The sequence below is a fragment of the Ochotona princeps genome, chromosome 2 (genome assembly GCF_030435755.1).
Source record: "Ochotona princeps isolate mOchPri1 chromosome 2, mOchPri1.hap1, whole genome shotgun sequence".
Classification (NCBI taxonomy): Eukaryota; Metazoa; Chordata; class Mammalia; order Lagomorpha; family Ochotonidae; genus Ochotona; species Ochotona princeps.
Window position 1 is genome coordinate 162,105,651 of NC_080833.1, and position 13,473 is coordinate 162,119,123.

Genomic DNA, 13,473 nt, shown 5'->3' on the forward strand with positions numbered 1-13,473 from the left:
GTAATCCTTTATTTACAGCAGCACCATATACAATAGCAAAGATATGGAAACAACCCAGTCAAGAGGAGCGGATAAAAAAAATCCTGTGGTATATCTACTCTACAGAATACTACTCAACTATTCCAAAAATTGCTGAGGCTCTACATGATGCAGGAGCAGAAGGCGCAGGCAGCCCATGCGATCAGCTTAGCAGAGCAGAAACAGAAAGTGGGGGCAGAGGAAAGAAAACCATAACTTTCCCTGTTTTTCTTTTCAATTCAACACATTATTGAAACATAGAAAAAGGAATCTGTATAAATGATTAACCTGACATATAAAGGATGTCATTGAAAAAAAATTGATTAAAAATGTTTCAGAGAGAACAGAACTTTTTAGTGAGAAATAAAGACAAAAATAGTCTGAAAAACAATCAAGCTAGCAATTATGAAATAAAAAAGGTTAATATACTTGCAACTATCAGTCTTTCTTGACAACAAAGGGAAAAAAAATCTTTTTGTCCCCATGTCATCTGTTAAGCAGTATAACTACCAGAATCTCATCCAGTAATGGCTTCACAATGAATTTTTTCAATTCTCCAACATTTTCATGGGCTTCACAAAATTTTGTATCTATATCGTATCTATATTGTACAATAGCTCTATTGCTTCTACCAATAAAATCCTAATGCAAAGCATCTCCTTGTTCTGGACTGCTGTGACACCCTCACACCTTTTCTCTTTGCTTCCAATGGCAGGAGGTTTTGAAAGACTAGACAGTAATTATTCTATTCTCCACATGGAAATGAAAATAAACATAAAATCTACCTCAGGGTTTGCTCTCTCTTTCTATTGGCCAGTATGATCATATTGTTTAGAGCTTCTTATAAAAGTTCACTTCTTCTATTCTCTCTCTCAAAAAGTCTAAATCATATCCAGATTAACACTATCAAATAACATCCTGCAACAATCTTCTTCATTTATGTGTTGGCTTAAATGTCACCTTCTGAAAGAAGCCCATTTATCCATCAATACTCCAACAGAATCCTCTTGTAAATTCCTAGTACGCCTAAGACTTCTTCCTGAGGTATTACTTACGTGTTACACACTACTACTGTACTATACATTGCCTGATATCCGTCTCCCGGAATCTGCACATACACCCTAAAATGTAAGTTCCAAAAGAGCAAGGATCCAACATTTAGCATACTGCCTGACACCTCGGAAGCATGCAATGCATACAGCGACACCAAACGCACTATATTGTCACCAAGCGCACTATATTGTCACCAAGCGCACGATATTGTCACCAAGCGCACGATATTGTCACCAAGTGCACTATATTGTCACCAAGCGCACTATATTGTCACGTGTCATAAAATCCAGCATCAGCGCCACATGGGCACAAAAGACCCAAAGAAATAGTACTGTAAGCAAGGAGGGATGTGACAGGGGAAATGAACTGTCAATTTCTTGACAAATGTTTTGTGAAAGGACAGCTCTGCATACCTGTATGTATTCACACAACAAATATCCTGGCGACAGATCTCATGCATATTAAAAGAGAAAGCCTTTCTTAAAGACAAAACAAATTCTAGAAACCTACTCATTCCAAATGTTTTAAATACATTGAAATATGGAGGAGAACATCCTGAATTTTAAAGCCAAGATTATTTAGAACATGAAAGGATTCTCCACAGAAAGGTAAGTAAGAAAAATATCAAACCTCTAACGAATGCTCCTTACGTAGAACACCCATTGAACCCCTATCTCTACCTATCATACCCAATGAGACCATGCCAATTTTCCTAAACTGTGGAAAAGTTACAACGGCTAGTGTAACATATCGTAAAGGCACTGGATTTTCTGATAACCCACAGGTCTTCCTGCAGTATTTTTATGAAAAGTTTCCATTGAAAAATGGGTGAAACTTTTAAAGAACATTCAGTTATTTACATTACTTGCAAACAATACAAAATTATCAACTTTAAACTAGCCTGCTACATAAACTTCTGGAATTTTAGTCTCACATGATTGCCTTGACAATTCTTGTTCTAACAGAAAGGAAGGCTACATTAACAACAGGGGATTATTCCAAAATATCGTGCAGTTCTAAACTAACAAGTACATCTACTAAATCTGGGAAATATAAATTGAACAAGAAAATCCAAAGAGTTTAAAGTATAGTCCAAACTTTCTAAAATTTTTAAAGTTTAATAATATTCTCCCTTATATTGCAATATCCTATTTTCAAATACAGATCTTTAATGTCATCTAACTGTAATTTACTATCATTATTTCAAGGAAATCACCTAACTTTTCATTCATACCATTGTTACTGTTATCTATAACTACTCGTACAATGCATGAAACAGACTCCCACAGACTATCTTCACATGCACCTTGTAACACAGTCCTCACAAGCCCTGCATGTGCGACGTGGTGTACCTGTGTGATGGAGAAGGGGCTTCAAACTGAGGCACAGTGCTGTCTTCACTGACAGGGGAGTACAAGCCGCTCATTTCCTGAAAGTACAATCACCCGTGTTATGGCAGGCAACTGAAATACAAGATTCACAGATACAAAAGAGATACAGCGCAATACTCCTTTCCAACTGTAAGCTGGCAACAGACTTCCAGAGACCTCCTTTCCACAGTATGAAGGCAAGGATATCTGATAACCCAACAGTCAAGCCTTTCTGTCTATACTACATATTTTTAAAGAACTTTAGGTTCTTTAATAAATATTGTTCAACACCAATGAAATCACCAGACCAAAGACAAATGTAAATGCTTTAAAGAATATATACAGTACCCCTCATTAACATGAACCAGCTAATTATTAATCAGGTGACAACCTACTGATAAATGCTAAGTTAACTGGATCACTGAGTTCAAAGTACAAAAAAAAAATCACTTCAGCCTCTATTTCTAAAACATTGTCTGCAAAAATTTAAAAAGTAGCATTTCTCTTGATTCAAATGCTATCTCTGTTTAATAATGACTTAGTCTCTATTTGTTATTAAGCACAAGGAAAAGGCTTTCCAATCAACCAGTGTAACATAAATTAGGTCTCTAAGTCACACTGACAGCCAGTTTTCTTTTTCATATGTTACATTTTGATTAATAGAAAAACAGAAAAATTTAAAATGCCCCTAAAAAGAGGCGCAATCAAATAACATTAATTTTTAATTCCCAACTCAGCTCAATCATGTAGCCAAAAGGTAGTAACACAAATGTAATAATAATTCCATCATCTTTTCCTATATTCTTGTCAGCAAAATTAAATTATAACATATAAGAATAACTAAAACAAAACTCAATTTAAATGGAGCTAAAGGTGGTAACTTCATGTCAAAATGGCCTTTGAGCATCCTAAGTATCATCCCATGGATTTCTATAGTAAATAATATTTGACAATAACTTTCCCAAATTTTGGTAACACAGCCTCACTATTTTTTAGTTAAGAGCATAATATATATGTGTGTGTGTGTGTGCATTTTTTTACTTAACAGAAGACTGAAAGTGAAGAATGATTTTCACAGGAATAACTGAGGGTTCAGGGTTACTGATTTCAATAAATATCATGACACACTAATAAAAAAGAATGGAGGCAATCAAATATTGTGAGAACAGACTATGTTTGATCATCAGAAAGTATCAATTTTTCCTCATAAAAATGACTCAAAGTAACTTGCTATTTTCTTCAAACTTGAAATCAATCCCATAAATTCAATACAACCTAAAGAGATTGTTCCATGAAAATTCAAAAACTGTTAGAGATGCAAGAAATCCTGATTTCTTACTTCTACTCTTTTAATATCCTCTTCCAACACATTCAGTTCTTTCTGGATCTGTTCCAGTTGCTGCAGATGAGAGAGCGAGAGAAAAGTCTAAACCAGATGGCACAGGCATCACCACAATCATAAAGCATCTTTACATTCTGTAAATTATTTCCAGAAAACTGGGCATTCACAGCAAATTACGGGGACAAAAACATCACCAGAAGAAAAACAAATAAACAAAACAAAAAGAAGGGCAGATATTTCCAGGATAATGATGCAAAATCAGAGGCTTAATAACCCATGAAGCATAATGCTGTATTTCTTTAACACTTAGGGACTGATTTTACCTTAAAAATATGGAATTTGAACAACAGAAGGAACTGCCTTTATGCAATGATACCTAAAGAACATTCTCATTAACCTCATTTTATTGTTAAAAATTGAATTAAGAAAAAAAAACCAACCGCATCAGTTATTAACTCAAACTAACAACTGAAAATTAGTCTGAGTTAAATCGCACCACCCAAAAGCAATTGCAAATTGGTATCTTCACATTTCCATCTTAAAGGAATTTCTACGTCTATTTTAGGTATGGTTTAACTTCCTGATTTTGCTTATTACATCATAGCCATTCAACACAACTAGAAAATAAGTATTTTATATGTTAGCTAATATTTAGCAGTATATTTAACCAATCCCCACCCCCGGAAGATTTAGGTTGTTCATAAACTATGAGAAGCAATTCTGGAAAACACAGGTCTTTCACAGTTACTACATGTAAATTTCAGATTTTATTTTCAAAGTTACTTCAGATTTTATTAAGAAACTAAAATAAAAATATTTAATCAGCAAAATCATCTTCATTACATAACACAAAATAGCTTCCCAGAAACACTTACCAATTTAAATTACCAATTTCATAACCTTCATCAGAAAACTGATACAACTTCAAATAAAAGATGGACAAAACAATAAGAAGCATAAGCTAGCAAAAGGGAACAGTGGTATCCACAAAAAAATCAAAGAAGGGATATGTTGAGAAACCAGAAGTTTAAAAAGTGATCAGCATTGCCAATTACTTTCAAATCATCCACCTACTTCAATAAACTCTGCTCCACCTTAAATTCTGACAAAGAAACTCCTGTCTTAGCTGAAACCTTATTTTCCCTTGGAAGATAAAGCAGCAAATTCTCCAATCAGGACTCATCTCATCTGCTCCATTCCTACGCCGGTTCTGATAGTAAGTCTTCCACTTGGCATAACAGTCAAACAATCCAACAACCTTCTGTGGCCACCTACAGGCATGCCAAGTGCTTCCCCAACATCCCTGAAGCCCTCCTATTCTTGGTCATCTAGAACTGCCATGTTCCTGGCCTCTAAGAACAAAGCACTCCCAGCACCCCTTGTTCAACACTTTCATGTAATTACTTTGAAATTTCCACCTCTGAAGCTACTTTAATATATGTGCATGTATGGAAGACTTCTAATGACTGCTTTAAAAATATTTTTAAAAGGACAGAGTATAAACCTTTATAATATCAACATTAAGAGATACCAGTATCACTTAGATGATATATAACACACAGAGAGGAAAGTAATAAATTTGATTCCACTTCTGAATTGAAAAGAATTCTGATGTCATCTAAAATCATGAATGACCGAACCCCTGCGTGTCCTATGAAGATAACGTCCCACCCTTCCAGTGCTCCAACACTTTCACTGGACTCAACTCCACGCTAATGGGCTGGGAAAAATAGCAGTGGGGAGCCCAAGAGTTTGGGCCCCTGTAGTCACATGAGAAATTTAAAAGAAGCTCCTGGCTCTGGCTTGGCTTAAGCTGATCATGGAGACCAACTGGGGAGTCAGGCAGCAAAGGGAAGATAATGGAATACCTTTCTTCCTTCTGTCCCCTTCTCTCCAAAATTCTGCGTTTCAAATGAATCTTTCGAAGGAAAAAAAGAGGGGGCGTATGAAGAGATACATGCTCTTTAAATTTGAGGCATTACCATTTCAGGATCAGATTTGGGACAACAGGACAAGATTATTTTAGTATTAGTAAACAGAAAAAAACAACAATTGTAGTAAATTCACTCTATAGTGAACATAAGCAAAAAAAGCAGAACCTAAAACAAAAGTTTGAATAGAAATCCAAAACTGTCCTGGAGACGTATGTAAAAAAAAAATCCATGAAGATCTCCTATTGGCATGAAAATGATTTACAAATTGGGAATGAGACACTTCTGTATTAAATATACCTTAATACCATATTTGTGACTACTATAATAATAATAATAAACAACTAATGATACTCAGAGCAACGTCCTAAGGCATCAATAGTAAGCACACTCTTAACTGAGTCAACCATTCCTCCAAATTGTAGAATTACTTAAATTTGAAAACTCAAGAAAAGGCTCAGAACCTTTTAAGATGAAAATGCAGAACATGGCAAGATAGCCCAGTGGCTAAATCCTTGCCTTACAACTGCCAGGATCCCATGTGAGTGCTGGTTTGTGTTCAGACTGTTTAAATTCCCATCCAGCTCCCTGCTTATGGCTTGGGAAAGCAGTCGAGGACAGCCCCACAAACACATGGGAGACCCAGAGAAAGCTCCTGGCTCCTGGCTTCAGATCACTTCAGCTCTGTTCACCTGTGGCCACTTGGGGAGTGAACCAGTTGATACTAGCTTTCTGTCTCTCCTCTCTGTAAATCTGTCTTTCCAATAAAAATAAATAAATCTTAACAACAACAAAATGATGAAAATTTAAGAATGTCGAGAACAAATAGAGAAGAATCAAGATGGCAGAACAGGGTAAGGACACTTTTAAACAGGGGAAGAAACATTTAATCGGGATGAAGCAGAGAGGTCACATTTCAGAAAACAGGACAGGACAGAACAACAGCAGAGGTGTACCTGGAGATTGACAGACAGAGGAAACAGCGTACACAACGGTATGGTGTTGCAGTGACTGACACTCCAGTGGCATTCAGCTAACAGCAATCTGAACTCCACCAGCAGCTGGAACTCCAACAGCACCCAGGTGGGAAGGGACTTTCACTGGGAGCTTGGGAGCTGAACCCAGACAAAGAACTGTTCGTCCTACTGCTCTATTTGATTTGACCAGGAGCAGAGACAGAGCAGTGGATTCCAGATGGGCAGTGTGAGAACAGGGTGGATTTCACAGCCCAGTCAGCACCCTAGAGCCAAACTGGGCACCATTTTGCTTAAGGAGGCAAAGGCAAGGGAAAGGACTGAGCATAAAACTGAGCTGGGAGCAAACTCGTTTCTGACTCAGTGAACTACAGTAACGTGGCATTTTACAGGTTCCACCCAAGACAGGTCTGGTAGCCCTCAGACCTGATGGCCAGCAGATCAACAACTCTAGTAGTGGTACGTCAGGCGCCATTTTGTACACTGTGGCAAAAGCTTTAGGACTGCAGGGGACAACAGTGAACTGTGCATGTGTTGAGCTCACGAGAATACACTGAGTTCCGTGGATTGCACTGGTCCCGCAGGAAAATAATACCAACTGTGGCATTGTATGGGTCAAAATAGGTCCGTGTGGCACCCAGACCTAACGTCCAACAGGTTCCGGCAAGATCAGCACCACCAACAACCTAGCTATATAGGACACCTGGTGTCTCCTGAATCCTGGGACCTGCTCCAACCAGAAGTGCGAAAAAGGTTGTATAGACAATGGTGCAGCCTCAGCATGGTATCACAGGAGGTGGAGATTGGTGAGCCAGGAGTTGGGGCTACAGATACCATGCTGGAAATCTAACATAAGAACCCAGACCTGGATTTCAGTGGAGGCAGTGGCACAATTGGTTGCAAACAAAGAGTTGTGTACTAATTGCAATAAGTAAAACCAAACTGCAGACCTGTGTGTGACACAGCTTAGAAACCTGCCCCAAAGAGAAGACTCTGCTAACCAGAAGTGCAGTGACCAAGAGCAAAAGAAGAGACAAAGGCACAATAAATATACTGAAAACTCCCCTGCAAAGGAGCAAAACCGTATGCCAACCTCAGAGTTAACTGAGGAAGACATCCAGAAAATGGGGCACACAGAATCCATAAGACTCATTTTAAAGATTTTGATCCACTTGAGCAAATATCTCAGAGCATGCCCCACATCCGGGACTTGGGGTGGGTGGGTAAACGGGTGGAGCTTCTCCCTCAATATCCCCCTTTACCAAAGATACACGATGGAAACAATATGGACATGATAGTATTACCCACTTCCCTATCCCCCTGAACCTTTTTTTTGTTCTTTAACCGTAATTAACTATGTAAAGATTGTCAACAACAATACAATAAAATAGATTAAAAAAAAGATTTTGATCAACAATGAGTAGCACATACAAGAGTTCAAAGAATTTCAGGAAGCAATAAAGCAAATCAAGGCTGCTATATCAGAAATTAAGAACACAGTAGATCAAATTAAAAGTACAGTGGAGTCTCCAAAATAGAATGAAGCAAGCAGAAGGAAGAATCTCAAAATTGGAAGGTATTTTCTGCCATCAGGGGGAAGCAAACAAAAAGCTGGAAGCAGAGCTGGATCAAGCCAAAAAAGGTATTCAAGAACTGAAAGACACTATTAAGAGACCAAATCTAAGAGTTATGGGAGTCCCAGAAAGTGCAGAAAGATAAGTTGAGTTTGCAAATGTATTTAATGAAATAATAAAGGAAAATTTCCCTAATCTAGAGAAAGAATGGGGAAACAAGATCCAGGAGGGGCACAGAACTCCCAACAGGCTTGATCAAAAGCGTCTTCACCAAGACACATGATCATCAAATTCTCTTCAATTGAACATAAGGGAAAGATCCTTAAATGTGCCATTGAAAAAAATCAATTGACATATAAAGGAATGCCAATTAAACTCATAGGAGATCTCTCACAGGAAACTCTACAGTCAAGAAGAGAATGGAGTGACATATTCCAGATTCTAAAAGAAAAAAATTGTTGGCCCAGGATAACATATCCAGCAAAGCTTTCTTTTGTCTCTGAAAATGAAATAAAATTCTTCCACAGTAAAGAAAATTCAAAGAATTTGCCTCTTCCAAACCTGCCCTACAAATGATACTTCAAGATGTTCTCTTGACAGAGAAGAGAAATAGCACCAAACAAAACCAAAGGCAAATGGGAAGAACATCCCAGTAAAAGGACAACACAAGACTAAATCAATGAACAATCCATTCCTAAAATGACAGGACCAAAGTACCATTCATACATATTAACCCTGAATGTAAATGGGTTAAGCGCAATCAAACATCATAGATTAGTAGACTGGATTAAAAAACAAAACCCATCTATTTGTTGTCTAGAAGAGACACACTTCACCAACAAAAATCAGCGGAAACTATATCAGGGTTTTAATGTTTTCTGTTAGTTTCATCTCTTCAAAACACTTTCTTCTGATTACATTCTTCAATGACTCATAGATCATACAGTAGCATCATTTTCTGCAAAAAGGTTCTTGATTTTCATTTCTTCAGCTACACGTTAGTCATTTAGAAGTATGTTATTTAACTTCATGGTGTTGTTAATTTCTTTTTTCTTCCTGATGTTGATTTTGTTTTGTGGCTTTTCATTTAAGGGGATGTATAGTAGCTGTGTAATGGAGACTGTCCTATCTAGTCACATGTTATTTAACTTCATGGCATTATAAATTTCTATTTTTCTTTCTATTGTTGATTTTGTATTGTGATTTTTCATTTAAGAAGATATACAGTAACTGTGAAATGGAGACCAACATATCCAGATGTTTGGATACAACAGAGTATGCATTTCTACTTCCAGACAAAGATGGACTTACAATGAAACTGTTTACTATATCTTGACAATAGGACGCTGGATTCTGCCAGTGTCCATGCCCGCAATGATGGACATATGACTGTTAATGAAGAACTATACTTTAGTAATGATATAGAGGAATTAGGTGGCGGGGGGAAATTGGGGCTGAGATAAGGGAAATACCAAGAGCCTATAGTGCTGTATCACAAAATGATGATGAAAATAATAATAAAATGTAAAATGTGGGAAAAAAGAACAAATAAAATATTAGTCATTACTGACATCAGCTCTGGTCTAAGTGGCTATACTGCTATTCATGTTGGGACTTCACTAATGGACAGATAATAATATTGATAAATATTGAATTCATTTGAACACTGTTTTCAGAAGCTAATATAATCAAAGATAAATGATTATAATGGAATTAAACAAAATATCTGATTAAGGAAAAGAAGCTGGTGAATAACAGCAGTAAAGATGAACACATACTAATTCTAACCAAGATGCTATGAAGGACAGAGCATTTGGCTGTATGAAGTAAACACTACAGCAAGTCAAAACCATAACAGGCCCACAGCCTACCCTGCAAATACAGCGAAAATAAACACCTCGTGACAATCTGCAAAACTCATTCAACCTTTGCATGCAACTGCTCCTTTTGTTATAACTCGGAAAGAAACATAAGACCGGACTAACCCAAAGCATATCAATAAATGGATGGATGGATGGACGGACAAATGGGAACAGAGAGGGAAAATGTATCTAAAAGCAAACATAATGGATGTCAATATCAGAACTGTGATAAATTACAGATGTAATACCTAGAACAACTGATGAAAAAGAATGCAAAGCAACAATCAAAAACATCACACGTGAATAAAAAGAGAATTATAAAAAAATCTCAAGCAGTCACAGGAAAACATAAAAGCAGCAACGCCAACATAAACTAGAGAAAACACCTTGGTAAGATGGCAGGTTTAAGCCAAAGCATGTACATTAAGAGGTCCAAATATGCTACTGAGACACTGAAACTAGAATTACAGAACTCTAACCATTTGCTGTCTAAAAGAAAATTTTGTAATGACAGAATAGTGCATCTAGGATGGAAAAGCTCTCATACCATTTCCCAGCTTCACACCATGGCCCCCAACTTTAGAAGACATATGTCAGAGTTCACAAGCAGAGTGTGCACAGAGTGAGCATCACATTCAAGGAGGAGGAGCGCAAAGCATGTTCTGACTGCAATGCAATTAGAACAGAAATTCATAATGAAAAAGACAGCAAGAAAATCCCAATCCTCAAGTAATAATCATATTTCTATTTAATCCACAGGCTTAAGAAAAAATTACAATGATAAGTAAAAATTATTTTGAACTAGTAAAAAATGTGATAGCAAAATCAAAGATGCATCTAAAAGGAAAATCTATGACCTTTAAGTACCTAAATTAGAAAAAGCACTCCACATAATAGTATTCATATCCAAGACAACAAATTTAAAAGGAACAAAATAAAGTTAATGTAAAGCTTAAGAATGAAAATTAATAAAAGAAGATAAATAAAAACCTGGAGAAACAAAGAGTAAAACTGTTTCTTAGATAAAGCTCATAAAGCTGATACATCCCTGGCAAGAGCTGATCAAGAGATAAAGGAACGAAGGAACAGCACAAGAAGCCATGTCAAGGACAAAAAGTCACGACTGCACTGAGAATCTCAAAGACACTGAAACCTAGAAACTCAATTAGCTAGCCAATTGCAAAATCAGGAGGAAATGAGTCATTCCTGGAAAGGGTATATCTAAAGTGAAAGCTGAAAACAAAACCCAGGGAGTTCTGTAGTGCTTAGGTTAGGCCATAGTCAGGATGCCTGCATCCCACACCAGAAGGCCAGCTGTGGTCAGGCCACAGTCAGGATGCCTGCATCCCACACCAGAAGGCCAGCTGTGGTCAGGCCACAGTCAGGATGCCTGCATCCCACACCAGAAGGCCAGCTGTGGTCAGGCCACAGTCAGGATGCCTGCATCCCACACCAGAAGGCCAGCTGTGGTCAGGCCACTGTCAGGATGCCTGCATCCCACACCAGAAGGCCAGCTGTGGTCAGGCCACAGTCAGGATGCCTGCATCCCACACCAGAAGGCCAGCTGTGGTCAGGCCACAGTCAGGATGCCTGCATCCCACACCAGAAGGCCAGCTGTGGTCAGGCCACAGTCAGGATGCCTGCATCCCACACCAGAAGGCCAGCTGTGGTCAGGCCACAGTCAGGATGCCTGCATCCCACACCAGAAGGCCAGCTGTGGTCAGGCCACTGTCAGGATGCCTGCATCCCACCGGAAGGCCAGCTGTGGTCAGGCCACTGTCAGGATGCCTGCATCCCACACCAGAAGGCCAGCTGTGGTCAGGCCACAGTCAGGATGCCTGCATCCCACACCAGAAGGCCAGCTGTGGTCAGGCCACTGTCAGGACGCCTGCATCCCACCAGAAGGCCAGCTGTGGTCAGGCCACAGTCAGGATGCCTGCATCCCACCGGAAGGCCAGCTGTGGTCAGGCCACTGTCAGGATGCCTGCATCCCATCAGAGGGCCAGCAGTGGTCAGACCACTGTCTCCTATCCAGCTTCCTGCCAATGCACCTGGCAGGCAGCGGATGGGCTCCCAACACTCAGGGAAAAAGACCCAAATGGAATTCCTGGACCCAGTCCTGGCTGTTACAGGAAGTGGGAGAGTAAACTGGCAGCCACAAGATCTTTTGCTGGTGGTCTGTCAGCCTGCTTTCCAAACAATTACATCATTAAAAGTTTTAACAATTTTTTAAAAACTGGAATATGCACGTAACTCTTTAAATACTACATCAATAATTAAGACTTCCTGCTAACAAGTCACAGGTCAACATGGTTTCATCACTCATCTTTCCTAGACTATACAAATTCTTTAAGAAAACAGAAAAGAAGAACACGTTTAACAACTTATTTGATAAAGCTAACATAATCTTTATAACAAAACAGGGCAAGATCCATGTAATAAAAAGCATAATCTTACTCATGAACACAGATGCAAAAAATCCTAAACAAAATATTAGCAATCCAAATCATTTCGAAGGAGACATACATATTGACCAACCTCAGTTTGTACCAAGGATGCAATTAGGGCAATCAACTGTCTTGGGGGTTTCCTAGCCGGTGGCTATAGAATGACAGGCACTAATAGACCCCTGAGTCAGTCAGGACAGTTGGTCACCCTATATGCAAAACTAGTTGACTTTCTATTGTCAAGCCAACGTAATGGTTTACAGTAACAGAATGAAAAAGAAAAATCATTCTAAGATGCACAAAAAATTTTTTTGAGGAATACTCAATCCTATTCATAATAAAAACTCTAAGAATTTGGGAATAAAAATTAACTTCCTTAAGTGATTAAAAAAAAAGTACCTACAAAAACCTACAGAAAACATCATACCTATGGTGACACGTCGAATGCATTCCCTTTGAGATCAGCACCAAGCCTAGGAAGCCCCGCTAGCACCACTTCTATTCATCACTGTACCGGATGTCCTAGCCAGCAGAGTAAGACAAGAAAAATAAATAAAAAGATATAAGGATCACAAAGAAAGAAACTAAACTGTTATTATTTGCAGATTATGACGTGTACATAGAATCATAAAGGATTGACCAATAAATTAGTTACTGAGAGTTTAACAAGTTGCTGGATATAAATAAAAATATGTAAAACTCAACAGTATTTCCCAACAACCAGCAACAGTAAGAACTGAAATCAGGAACACAAATATCATTTACGATCACATCAAAAATGACTAAATCCAATATAAAGATGTGTAAGAATGATCTCTAAAAAATATTTAAAAATTTAGGAATATTTTAAAAGACCTAAATGTAAAAATACCTTCCTTATGGATTAGAAGACTCAATATTCA

General features: G+C 38.1%; 1 protein-coding gene across 2 annotated transcripts in view; it reads right to left on the reverse strand.

Annotated features, from left to right (window-relative positions):
* The window catches only part of COP1 (COP1 E3 ubiquitin ligase), a 156,776-nt gene that overhangs the window by 104,979 nt on the left and 38,324 nt on the right, over window positions 1-13,473 (reverse strand). For both annotated transcript variants that reach the window (XM_058660701.1, XM_058660700.1), the window contains exons 7-8: window positions 3,781-3,840; window positions 2,424-2,500 (exon numbers count right to left, since the gene is read on the reverse strand). In XM_058660701.1, the coding sequence (XP_058516684.1) occupies window positions 2,424-2,500; window positions 3,781-3,840 (137 nt within the window). The remainder of the gene's footprint in view (window positions 1-2,423; window positions 2,501-3,780; window positions 3,841-13,473) is intronic.